At 38.1% G+C, this 13,406-nt stretch overlaps 1 protein-coding gene across 4 annotated transcripts in view; it reads left to right on the top strand.

Annotated features, from left to right (window-relative positions):
- The window catches only part of PEX1 (peroxisomal biogenesis factor 1), a 40,236-nt gene that overhangs the window by 7,834 nt on the left and 18,996 nt on the right, over positions 1 to 13,406 (top strand). For all 4 annotated transcript variants that reach the window (XM_088150561.1, XM_088150558.1, XM_088150560.1 and 1 more), the window contains 9 exons: positions 301 to 420; positions 2,252 to 2,369; positions 6,911 to 7,017; positions 8,004 to 8,098; positions 8,627 to 8,759; positions 9,780 to 9,876; positions 10,204 to 10,374; positions 11,425 to 11,579; positions 11,850 to 12,039. In XM_088150561.1, the coding sequence (XP_088006687.1) occupies positions 301 to 420; positions 2,252 to 2,369; positions 6,911 to 7,017; positions 8,004 to 8,098; positions 8,627 to 8,759; positions 9,780 to 9,876; positions 10,204 to 10,374; positions 11,425 to 11,579; positions 11,850 to 12,039 (1,186 nt within the window). The remainder of the gene's footprint in view (positions 1 to 300; positions 421 to 2,251; positions 2,370 to 6,910; positions 7,018 to 8,003; positions 8,099 to 8,626; positions 8,760 to 9,779; positions 9,877 to 10,203; positions 10,375 to 11,424; positions 11,580 to 11,849; positions 12,040 to 13,406) is intronic.

Below are 13,406 nucleotides of genomic sequence, written 5' to 3'. Positions count from 1 at the left end.
ATATTCATTTGGTTTTTTAACTTAGGCAAAGTTTCCAGCTGCTAAAATAGAGTTACAAGTTAATATTATTGCCATAAGTGATGGTGAAAGATGCAACTCAAGTAATCCTTTTTTTCTTGAGAGCATTGAGAAAGCTGCTAACATTTTAACTGCAATTATAGTCTTTGAATAGCTTTGAAATCTTAAGTTGCTCTTAACTTTCACAACCTCAGTACTATACCAGTGACTATATCTTATGAAAGATGAAGGTTTTTCTATATTAGAGAAGGTTCTGTTTGTGATTTTTATTTTATATTTCAGATACCTGAAGGGTTGAGAAAGAGGCTACACATAGAAATGCATGCTGCTGTGAGAATCACATCAGTTAGTTCAGATCCTAAAATTCCAACCTCTCTTAGACTACAGCCTGAATGTACTTTAGTGAGTTTGGTCTTATTGTCTATTTACAGATTTTGAGTTTCATGTTTTAATACAACTTACTCTTAAAACATTGTTTAATATGTACAGTAGTCCTCAGGTTACAACGGTATTTAGGACCGGAATTTCCATCGCTAAGTGATGCAGTTGTAAATTGCGATGTCACATGACTGCATCGCTTAGCTATGGAAATCCCGGCAGTCCTCGTTGTCATCGTTAACCAAATCCCACTGGTTGTTGGGCAAGGACCCACCCCAATCCAAGCCATTCCTGGCTTGGTCCCTACCAGCCCCAAGCCTTGGTAAGGTAAGGGACTGCCTCCTCTTGAACTCCCCCCACCCACCTATCTTGCCCCCATCTCTGCCCTTTTGGCTGCCCTGCATAGTGGCACACCTCAACACCGGTGGTGGCACCAGTGGTGCTGGGGCTGAAGTAGAAGCCTGGGGCCTTCAGTAGTCTCAGCCGACCACCGCCACCCCAGGGCCTCTACTTCAGCCCAGCACCACTGGCCCTGCCACCACTACCAAGAAGTGCCATTCTGCAGGACAGCCAAAAGGGCAGAGACGGGGGCAAGATAGGTGGGTGAGGGGAATTCAAACGCCCCTGCGATCATAAGTGCAGGTGGGCTGCCAAGCGCCCAAATTTTGACCATGTGACCACAGGGGTGCTGCAACAGCTGTAACTTTGGGGACCGGGCATAAGTACTATTCATTCAGTGCTGCTGTAACTTTGAACAGTCACTAAAGGAATGGTCATTAAGCGAAGACTACCTGTAATTATATTTTTCTATTAATTTTTAACACATTTTTTCTCAGTTTAAACATTGTTTCATTGGTAATTATATTTTTCTACCAACCTCTGGCACAATCTCAAATTATTCAGAGATAATATCTTAATTACGAACCATCTTTTTGGTGTACTCTGACATGGAGCATGACTTAAATCTCCCTAAAAATGGTAACTTTTTAACAAATAGTTTTTTCCAAAGTTTTGTCAAATGAATATTTGGATATTATTATACGTAAGCCTAAGATTTGGTGAACAGATGTAAATGAATGGCTTGCATTCCAAAAGTGCTCCACAGGCACAGAAAGCTGCTCCTGAACGTGGCTTTCCAGCGCCTTATCAGTCGCTACCTGTTCTTTGCTGTCACCCTCCATGATCCATCTCACAAGTTGCCCACATTTTTCTAATTCTGACTAGCAGTCTCCTAGTGGGGTGAAGAGAATTATGTTGATTTTTACTTAAAAGGAACATGACAGGAATCCTGCCAGTAAAACCGTGCTCCCAAATGTTCAATTAAACAGTGTTGATCGAAAGCAGTATGTTTCATTTTGTTTACATGCTGTTATTTCATTTTTTAGACTATATTTCCCTACAATATCGAGCCATGTCCATTTGTTTAAAGTGACTAAATCAATGTCCATTTACCACATGGATCCAGTTCTTGGATCCACATTGCATTTGGTACCTGGTCAAAAACTGGAGTGTTTTGTATCCCTTAGTTTCTAAAACAAGCATTTGGAAAAGAAAAAAAAATCCTGGGAAGCTTGGATTGGTAGAGATCTTGCTCACTGTTGATAGAAACATTATGCCAATATGCCTAAAATGGTCATTTTGTATAAAAGGCATGAACCCTACCAAAGTTATATTCTTTTTTTTCCAAAATACATCATATTTTCTTAGAAGATAACAAAAATGAGGTCGTCTTGTGGATAGTGTTGTGATTATTCCCTTCAGTTAATAGATAACAAAATGAAAAAAGCTTCTCATAAAAAAAAAATTGTTAGAAGAAAATTACTGAACTAACAATCCTCATCCTTTTCCATTTTAGAATAAAGGAATCAGTGAAGAAGACATTAAACATGCATTTAATTTGTGGCTAGAGGATTACATTAGGTGTCCCTTGATAACAGCAGAAACAAGCTACATACAATTAGCTTTTAATTTTGGTAAGCAAAGTTCAGCTACAGTTGTGATTACTGCATGTTAAGTTTTTTTTTTAATATTGTACATCAATTTTAAAAGATTTAGCCAATTACGATTGGATTTCAGTTCGTTTATTTACATCTAATATATTAGATTAATAGCTAAATGTCTGCTACCATAATAGTTTTTTTAATAATAATTTTTATTAAAGTTTAAAAATACAAAGATAAAAAACTAATACAAACTAAGAAAAATATAAAAAATAAAAAAGGAAAAATAAAAGGTGCAAAGGGAAAAAAAGAAAAAAAGGGGGGAGGAAAAAAATATCTAAATAAAAAAATATATAAAGAAATGACTTCCCCCTTCATCAAGACAAGTACAAACAATTTCAGTAACTTATCATCATTTCAGCCAAAAATCTCTTTGTCCTGTATCTCATCTTTTTGTTGTTGTTCAGTCGTTAAGTCATGTCCAACTCTTCATGACCCCATGAACCATATTGCGCCAGGCCTTCCTTTCTCATCTTTTATCTATCATTCATATTCATATTTTATCTATTTTTATCATATCTATTATTATCTATTATTCATATTCATCTCATACTTTATCTATTAATAATAAATAATAAATAAACCCCAATCTATCTTAATCAGCAAAAGTCCATTAAAAGTTACCAGAAAAATTCCCCTCTCACCCCTATGGGTGGTATGTGTCTTCCTCAATCTTGGGTTCTCTACCAGAGGCCTGGGAATTTGAGGGTTCTGTGCAGCATCTTAGCTGTTCCTAGCACTGTACTCTTCTGGACAGAGAGCTCTGATGTTGTTCCTAGAATCTGTTGGAGCCACTCTCTCAGCTTAGGAGTCACAACCCCAAGTGCTCTTACCACCACTGGGACCACTTTGGCCTTTACTTTCCACATCCTCTCTACTCCTTCCTTCAGGCCCTGGTATTTCTCCAGCTTCTCATACTCCTTCTTCCTGATGTAGCCTATGCAGAACAACAGCGGGGACAATGCATCACCTTGGTATATGCTGCACTTGATGGCCACTTGTGCGAGCTGTCTTGAGTTGTCTTCCACAGTCCCATTGAATTCTTGAGCAAAGTCCTTAGTGTCTTGTTGACTTTGTATAGTGCCAGGCATTCACAGATCCTTGTGTGTGGCTTTCCTGTAGTCAATCCAAGCTGCGCTCAGATTGGTCTGCCTAGACCTTGAGTCTTGGGCAGCTGCTCTATCTACGAGCAACTGGTGTTCTGAACCTCTGGTGTTGCTCCCAATGACCTTCTGAGCTGTGCTCCTGTACTGGCCCATATGGTCTTGTAGCTTGGCAGCTAGGATGCCTGATAGGACTTTCCATGTTGTGGGGAGGCAGGTTATTGGCCGGTAGTTGGATGGTGCTGTTCCCTTGTGAGGGTCTTTCATGATCAGCACTGTCCTTCCTTGTGTTAGCCAGTCTGGGTGGGAGCCTGCTGCTAGCAGCTGGTTCATCTGTGCTGCTAGGCGTTCATGCACAGCTGTTAGTTTCTTTAGTCAGTAGGTGTGGATCATGTTCAGGCCAGGCGCTGTCCAGCTGTTCATGTTCTTGACCCACGGTTGCTTCTCTAGTGTATCTCGTTAGCCTGGCAGCCAGTGCTGTGAGCCTTTGTTTAGCAGTCTTTAGGGCTTCAGATGGAGTCAGGTCTGTGTATTTTTTTAGTAGCCAAGTCTTATCCTTAATCTCCGAACCCTTCTGTAGTTCCACCAGCTGACTAACTTCTCTCCAAGTTGCCTTGATCTTAACCTCCAACCTCATTTTCTGGGGGAGTATGTACTGTTGTTGTTCTTGATCGTGTAGCCAAGCATTTCTAGGATTACAGCGGCTGTAGCATATACAGTTCATTGGTTTGAGTTATGGTGGTAGTAGGGATTATCATGAGGGCCCTATTGGCATCTTCTACTATACTATCTGATGGTACTTTTCCACTGAGCCTTGGTAATTGGTCTCGAGGGTTGACTGTAGGTAGTTTATCCATGATCTTATGCCTCATATCAGTTGCTGTGCTCTGTAATGGAGGAGGTGGCAGTGACGTTCCAGCTTCAGGTGTTGGCTGCACGTCCAGTTGCTCTTCCAAGTCTGCTTGAGTCCGGGTTGTAATGTGGAGTTGGTCTATCTCAAGTTGTGAGAGCAGCTTCCTCTTCACTATGTTGAAGCACTGGGTAACTGATTGTTTCTCAGTTAGTGTGGATGTAGGTCTTCTGTCCGTCCATAGTTTCCTCATACGTTTCATATATCCCCTCTCATTAGGTCTACTGTTGTAGTAGCATTCCATCAATTCCAAGTTCTCTTGTCTTGTCCATGTATGGGTTGTTCCAGTAGCCCACATATCATCAGATTGTCCTGGTTCCCCAACTTCTGACGCGGACCTTGTTAATCCGGGTGACATCCGAGCCAGCATGACTCTCTTAGTTCGTGTCGCTCTCATATTTGAGGTAGGCAGGTGAAGCGTTAGGAGGTCTTTGCCCAAGGACCCCTACTGGTAATGTACGTACCAGCCAGGATTTGAACCCCAGTCTCCTGCATCAAAGGTAGTGCTCTAACCACTACACTATCCAGCCGCTCAGTTATATAAATAAATATATATATAAATAAATAAACATTAAACAAGCAAATCAGTTTCATTTAATTTCCTTTACCCAGTAACTTATCTTCCCTAAAAAAACAACAAAATCTCTTCTTCCCATATTTTATCTTATATCTATAAGCAAACCTATAAAGCCTCATTGTTCAGATTTAATTTTTAGAAATCCCATTAAGAGCTACCAGAAAACCCTAATCTTTAAGTCCTTCAAATCACATCCCACAAATTAATTTCTTATCATTCTCTCTTTGTTTTCTCTCAGAAAATTCTTCACAAATTTTAACACTTTCCTTCAATCTTAGCATCATAACCCATCACTTTTTCTAATCATACAACAAAAATCCCTTCTTCTCATATCTTATCCAATAGTAAATCTTTAAAGCCTTGTCATTCAGTCCTAATCAAGGAAAACCTATTAAAAACTACTAGAATAAAAAACATCATATATTTTAAACTTGATCAAACAAGCCAATTTTATAATCCTTCTTTTTGGTTTTAAAAGCCTTGGTGTTTATGGCTTTTAAGTAATGCCCAAAAAGCTGTTTTCTTTCCATTTTCTCTTTATCTTTTCTCAGGAACTCCTTCATAAGTGTAACACATCTCTTTTGTAAGTCCAAAATAAGAAAGTTATCAAAGTCACTCTTCTGCGTTGAAATCCACACATCCAAGTCATTTTTCTGATTCATTATTTGTGTACCCCTTTTAGCTATTCAAACATCAGCCGGTTTCATTTGTAAGTCCTGGGTAGCATCTTTGTCAATATCAGTCTTGTATCCTATCATTTTTAAATCCATATCCAAAACAGTCTGATTCTCAATTGTATCCTCTTCTATCTCCTCTTTAAAACCCATTTTTATGGTATCAGACAATCTTAAGAGAATGTTCTGAGTACATTGTTGCCAAATATCCTTGAATTCTTCCAAAGTTAAAATATTTTTCTCCATTCTGTATTAGTGGGTCTTCTCCTTTAATTATAATTTTTAGTTCTTTCTGCTTGCCTCTAGTAAGCAGCCTTCAAGGTCTTCTTTTATCAAGTATTTCTCTAATCCATCCCATTTTCCCATGGAAGGATTTCTTACACTTAATTTCAAGATCTTCATATATATATTAATACGTTTTTAAACAAACCATAGGAAGGATTCTTATAGTTAATTTCAAAATCTTATTTCCAGTCAATCTAGCCCCTTAGTCCATTTATAACTTTCCAAAATCAATGTTCTAATCACCCTTTTGCTGCTTATTTCCAAATAAGATTTTTTTTAAGTTCTTAAGATTACATGAAATTTCTTTCATTGAGGATTGAAAGAAAATCATCCAGTGAAATAAAACTTGTCTTTCTGAAGGTTCTTAGTATCCAAAGAGCAATTTATAAGCCATTTTCAGAAGTGATTAAGAAAGGAAGTGGGCCAACCCAGTGTCTCCTTAAAGGCTCTGAACTCCGGCTTGGGCACGCTGACTCTCTCATCTCCCAGAGTTCTAAACCCCACCAGAGACTGCTGTTTTTACAGTCTTATCACAGGGAGCCTCTTTATGGAGCCCTTTGGGCGATCCCAAGTCCTCCCCTTTGTCCAGGGAGGAATTTCTCCTCATTCTGCCGCAGTCATCAGCTCTGCTGTCTTCAGTTCACCATTGCTTCCCTGGAAGTCGCTCCTAGTGTAATAGCTTTTTGATAATTTATAAAAAAGGTTTCAATGCTGTAAAGGAAATTGGTAATGTTTTATTTATTTGATTGTAACACATCCAGTCTGAGCTAACTATAAAGGACTTACCCTCTGTTTTATTTAGTTCTTCAAAATTGGTCATTTCTTAATTAATGAAAGAACAATTAACTAAAAATAATGATGTACACAATGTAACTCATTGTTGCATCTACTAGATTTACAATGTTAAAATATGCCATATTTCATATTGAATAACAAGCAAGTTAATGCTCATTATATTTTGGAAGGCCTGGAAGACTTTGTCCTCAGTATAGTCCCTTCTGACACTGAAGAAGAGAAAGCCAAAAATACTTTCATCCTGAGCCCTAGTTTGCTGCAGAAGGCAAATATACAAGTAAATATAACTTATTTCAAATATTCAATAGCTTAAATTATTAATACCATTTTACTTATTAAGATTATTGTTTGCATCTGGTTTTCTTGATTTTAGCATAAGCAATAAGAAAAATTCTGATGATATTAAATTTCACTATTTAGAATTTTATGATGCATTATAGTATTAGAAAAGAATTCTGGAGTGACATTTATTTATTTGAATTTGCTTATTTCTGACCTCTGGGGTTCTATATTTAGTAGCAGCTAAAATATGATGGTGTGAAACTGAAGAGTTGCAATTTTGAAATATAAGGAAATGAGAAAATTATTTTGAATGTAGTATTGTAATTTGAGGTATACATATTATTTAAGTTCCTATTATTTTTTAAGAGCATCTGCCAATATAGTCAAGAAACAAAATCATTATCCTGGGCGAACTGTGGTCCAATTGTGAACTGCAGACTTTTTTTGCAGAATGGGTGAGACCAACATTTTCAGTCCTTTTTTAATAAAGAACATTAAAGAGTAAAGTGTGTGTTAAGTCTTGTAGAGCTTAATATTTCACCCTGAACACTTCCCATAATTGAGCCACTTTTTCTTACTTTCTGGGGGTCAACAGCAAAATGTGTGCCTTAAGCTTCTGTAATAGCTTCCATTTTTATAGCCCTTCCAAATAAAAATGAGCCCCAAAATTGGTCCTGCCCACTCTGTGTTGTTTTGATATCACTGATCATAACTCCCCATTAACTGTTTGAAAAACTTTTTTTTTTTTTTTAGAAAATATGCCTGGCCACAAAATACATTGCCTGTTCTTGTGTTACCCTACATGCTTCTGGAGTTGCAATAGCTATCTTTTTTTTTTTTTTTTTTAAAGTAGAGTGTATGTCATTATGTCTTCTCTGGGACATTACTTGACTAATCAAAATAAGCCTTATTGAATTTAATAGGACTTAATGTGGCTTCTCTATCACTTTTTCCACCTCTAACAATATATTCTTTCTGCAGGTTTTGTTACATCCTGTGCCCCCGGCATCCAATGGCAGTAGCTCCCAGTCTTCTTGTGAACAGCCTTTACCATGGTTCAGTCTAAAGTGCTTAGGGTGAGCCATTTTAATAACAACACAAAGGAAAGAAATGAATGATAAATAGATGGATTTTTAATATTCACTGTGTATAATATTCACCATCTTAACATTCAGTAACATCATAAGTGAAAAAAATAATAGTTGTTACCAGGTCTGCAGTCCGGTTTTATTAAAATGTAAGCAAGTATGTGGCTTTACTCTCATGTGTCAGAAATTAGATAAGTGGTGAGCAACAGTATGTTATATGTGAATCAGATTTGTATGTAATATTATATACAAATAAAGGATTTACACACTTTCTTTGAATTCTCTATATTGAGGGGCAGCAATATTTCTTTACATAAATGAAGAATTTATGTAATGAAGTCTACACTTTTAACTGTGTTGTGAAGTTACCATAACAGTAGGCAGAACTGAGGGAAGAAATTGCACATTCATCCTTTGGGCTGCTTCATAGAATACTCTGGAAACACTACACTTTTATTTGATATGTAACTTGATTAAGGTGAGAGGGAATTTAGTTCTCAGTTTTGTTCTTTGCAGAGGAGTGGATAACATCGGACTATCGTCTTTGAAACACATATCCCATAGCCTCTTGATGCATCCCCTGTCTCAAAAACTAGGTCCCATATCTGCTGGCCTATGCAGTGGGGGTATCCTGATTACTGGACCAAAGGTAATGTGCTTTTTATTTCCCTTTTAGCATACAGGACATTTTGATTTTTGTGACTAGTCTTTTTATATGCCAGACAGTCATTAAATTGTTTTAATTTGTTTCTACTAAAGGAGTGTTTTATGCAGTTCTGTGACTTGCATTGGTGAGGACTACAGCTGTCTTAAGTATCAATGTATAACAAAGATATTCCTTTGCTGCATTGGTATTATGGAGGCCTCTATATGTGTCAACAAAGCGTAGGAGGAAAATATGTACAGTTTTAGAATCTCTTCTAGAACCATGAAACTAGTGGTAAATATATAAATGATGACCAAGTTTTCATGCCCCAGATTATATTCCCTGCCTATTCTCATGGATCTGAAAGCTCATTAAACTCATATCATTCCAAGGTTTTCTTAGTGACCAGAATAAGTTTTACTGTGGCACAGGGAAGACAAACATGAGGGGGTTGGATTTGCAGTACACAGAAATGTAAATGAAGATCTCAGTCCACAAAACAACAGCTGGTTGCTTCAGATGAGGAAATGGCGAATAGTAAGAAATTGTAAGATAAAATAAGTTGTAGCTTAGCTGGTACAGATAGCTGCTCAGGTCTTGATGGAGAATCCCACAACAAGCCCTCTGAAATCTCTTTGGATCAAGGTACACTCAGGCTTGGCTAATTGCCAGAGGTTTTAAGTGGCTGTGAACTGAGTGGTTATAGTCATTAACACAATTAGGGCAATGGTACAAAGTACGGGAGGATAGATTAAAAAGACTGAAATGACAAGTAATAACACAAGACACTTGAGTAGAACACTGCCATTTCTTAATCGAGCAGATATTTTGCTGGTGGCGTGGTCAGGTGGCTGAAGGGACTATAGATTTCTGAGCGTCTTCATTTTATCAGTTTGTATTAAGCTATTTGATTACTTTTATCCTGTACGTATTTCCTTAGAGAAAATTAGTAATCATAATTAAGACACTAGTTTCTGTAATTTTCAGTATGAAGTAAAATTTCAGCCCAAATTTCTTTTACAGGGAAGTGGCAAATCAACCTTAGCAAAGGCCATTTGCAAAGAAGCATTTGATAAATTTGATGCTCACTTGGAAGTGATTGACTGTAAAACTTTAAGAGGTATGGATACATTTGCCTTTTCTGTATCATTTCCAATATACATAGTATACACTTCCAGTATACAACCTAACAGTTCTTAAGAGTTTAATATATTAAACCATATGATTTCAACCAGAGTTAGAGTTCACGTCTCCTGTCCAAGTGATGGTTTAATATTCATAGCTTGCCTTATTATAAGTGGGTGGGTGGATATTGTTAAGTGGGTATTGTTAAGACTTCTTGATATAACCAGAGTGGGAACAAAGTTACATGAGGACACTTACTGGCAACTGACTGCATTGGACTGGAAGCTGCTCCATTTTCTTTCTATGTCTGATAATGTTTCAGGGAAAAGATTAGAAAATATAAGGAGGAAACTGGAAGAAGCCTTCCTAGAGGCAGCATGGAGACAGCCATCTGTCATTCTAATGGACGATCTTGATCGTATAGTGGGCGTTCCCCTTGCTCCAGGACACGAAAACAGTCCTGAAGCAGTCCAGAGCACCCGTCTCGCTCATGGTAATGGCTTGGGTTTTTTAAACTGTCCAGTTAAGAATATTCAGTTATATTAACATTTTCTATCTGATCCTAAATGTCTTCCTTGGATAAATTAAAATGTGTTGGTTATTCCTTTAGGAAATTAGCAATTTCTGGAACTGTATTCATTGGCTGCATATGTTATAGGCTAAAGCTGAAATGTATATCCACCAAATCTGTAATTGTAATTACTGGTTTCTTTTCCTGATGCTACTGTAGATTCAGCTCTTAACTACTGTGTCTGTATACCTAAACTGACCCTAACTTTGTCATATTTCCTATAGACTAGTAATGCTATTTCAAACTAAGTACATTTATATCCCACCTTACTTTCAGGAGAGCCACTTTGGCCTAGTGGTTAAGTCACCAGGCTAGAAAGCAGGAGACCGTGAGTTCTACTCCTGCCTGAGGCATGAAAGCCAGCTAGGTGACTTTGGGCCATTAACTCTCTCTCGGCCCAACTCAGCTCACAGAGTTGTTGTTGTGGGGAAAATAGGAGGAGGAAGGTGTAATAGTATGTTTGCTGCCTTGAGCTACTTATAAAAATAATAAAGGCAGGATTTTAAAAAAATCTAATCTAAATCTAAAAGATTCATACTGGTGCTGGGCAACCACCATCCAAATAGAACCAGAACTAGTCTTATTTCGTTAGTGTGAACTAGATGGGTAAATTGTGCACCAACTATAACTGATCTTCAGCTTTCACATATTGCCAAGGGAAGTGGCATAATCCAGAACTGTGTTAATAACTGGTACACACTATACATTGTATCCATGTTTGCACAACACAGTAAATGCACAAAATGTATCTGCATCTGTGTGTGGTGTGAAGTTAAAATATTGGTTCTGGATACACAAGACAAATGCTATCCATTGGAAGCAAACAAAATACATTGTTTCTAAGCTAGAGGTATTTTTATGGAACTGTGAACTCAAATTTAAGAAGTTCCTGTGTGTGTAAAACTTAAGTCATGTAAATTCCATGTTATATACCTTTCAATGCATAAAAGTTGAACTTTTTTTAAATTCTAGTTCTGAAAGATGTGATAAAAGAAGTTACTTCCATGCACAGTTTGATTGCATTTATTGCCACAAGTCTATCTGAGCAGTCCCTACATTCTTCCATCATTTCTACTCAAGGAATTCATATATTTCAGTGTTTCCAACATATTCAAGTTCCAAATCAGGTAAAAGCCATAATGCAGCTTCCTTTAGAAGTTATTTAAAACCATACAATCTTATTCTGCATAATTTTGCTTAAAGTTTAAAATATGATATATAGAATGCCCAGAGCTGCACTTTATCATCTTCCAAATTAAGTCCTTTTACTTACATTTAAAAGTGTTATAGTTTGTCTTTGTTTTGCTTCAGTTTTTTGTAGCTGGAATAGAGATAAAATTGAAGCAGGGATGAGCTTTCTGGCTGAAATTGCTGGGGTTTTTTTCTTTTCTTTTCAGAGGCAAAGATATGAAATACTTCAGTCCATAATAAAAAACAGATTTGACTTCAGTGTAGACAGATTCTGTGATCTTGATCTCCATCAAATTGCAAAGGAAACAGAAGGATTTGTAGCTAGAGATTTGACAATGTTAACTGATCGTGCCATCCATTCATGTGTTTCTAGCAGAGGAGCATGTAAAAAAGAAGGTATACGTGAACATGTGATTTTATCCTAATATACCTTAAATTTTTTTAAAGGTTTTGTAATGCAGAGACATTAAATATAGGAATTAAAACCTAAGTTTAAGAACAATTAAAATGATGTAAGATTGTATTAGTATGTTTATTGAAGGCATAGATACAGAGATATTGGATCCTTTCACAAATGAAACATTACAGTGTCCTTTGCCCTAACTGCTGGAGCAGTGACTCTTACAATTATGGTTGTTTCCACCTTGCAGGTAGATCATAGGATAAGGAAGGTGTTCTTAAAGTTTTTAGGGCCTTAACTACCTAAAATAATAAATAAAGTTGAAGAAAACTGTAGGCTGCACTCTGACAAGGCTTCCACTCTGCCTGGACAAGCCTTCTGTTGACAGTAATTCAGCTGTGCATGTGCTCCCAGGGTTAGGGCTTTGCTTCAGTGGCTTTTGTGCTGCAGTAGGTCACGCAAGACCAAAATGTGCTCCTACATGCTGTCAATATAAGCCGCCCAGGATCAATTCAGTTTTGCCTAGCTTCACCTTCCCCCTCTTCCAGCGGTGAGTCTTCCTGAGTTACTTCTTGGAGGACATCACATTGGGTCCTATGCTGATCCTGTACACCTGCTCTGTGCAGCCCAAACAGTGTGCTGCTGCTACTGCTTGCAGAGGGATGACACTTAACAATGGGAGGCCTACTCACAAGGGACCACCTCTCCCCTATGACATCAACCCGTCCCACCCGATCACACAGAGAGGGCATGCTTCAGTCCCCCTCAGTAAAAGAACTTCGATTAGCAGGGTCCAGAAGGCAGGCCTTCTCTGTGGTAGCCCCTACTCTTTGGAACATTCTGACCCCGGAAGTGCGATTGGCCCCCTCACTCCTGGCCTTCCGTAGGGCTTTGAAGACCTGGTTCTGACACTTGGCGTGGGGTGGGGAGGGAATACCTCAAGCATGAGGATGGCTAGCCCCATAGAGGCCTCCTGTCTTCAGCCTCAGATTTTTCATCTTCTTGGACTCTTCTTCCCCATTTTTAGTAATGCTTTTAATTGATGTTTTATGTGTATATATATGTTTTTAATGTTTGTTGTGAGTCGCCCAGAGTTCCCCCATCAGGGGAAGATGGGCGGGTGAGAAATTTAATAAATAAATAAATAAACACACCTGGGTTGACTGGAGTGGATCTGGAAGCTCAGTGCCAGGACCCAGCTTGACAACCTTCTCCCCCCAGGAAGAATCCCAGGAAGAGCTGCCACCCCTTTGGAAGAGGGGAGAGTGAGACTAAGCAATAGCATCTTGGTTCTGATTGGGTCACCTTGGGCAATGGTCAAAGTGGCTGTTGCAGGAGTAGTTGCTACAAGTACAAGAGCTGT

This window comes from Python bivittatus, unplaced genomic scaffold (genome assembly GCF_059951505.1).
Source record: "Python bivittatus isolate LINGU-HERP-01145 unplaced genomic scaffold, Pbiv_v1 ctg000610_np1212, whole genome shotgun sequence".
In the NCBI taxonomy this organism is placed as follows: Eukaryota; Metazoa; Chordata; class Lepidosauria; order Squamata; family Pythonidae; genus Python; species Python bivittatus.
Note: the sequence above shows the minus strand (reverse complement) of the source record. Positions and strands in the feature narration are given on the sequence as shown.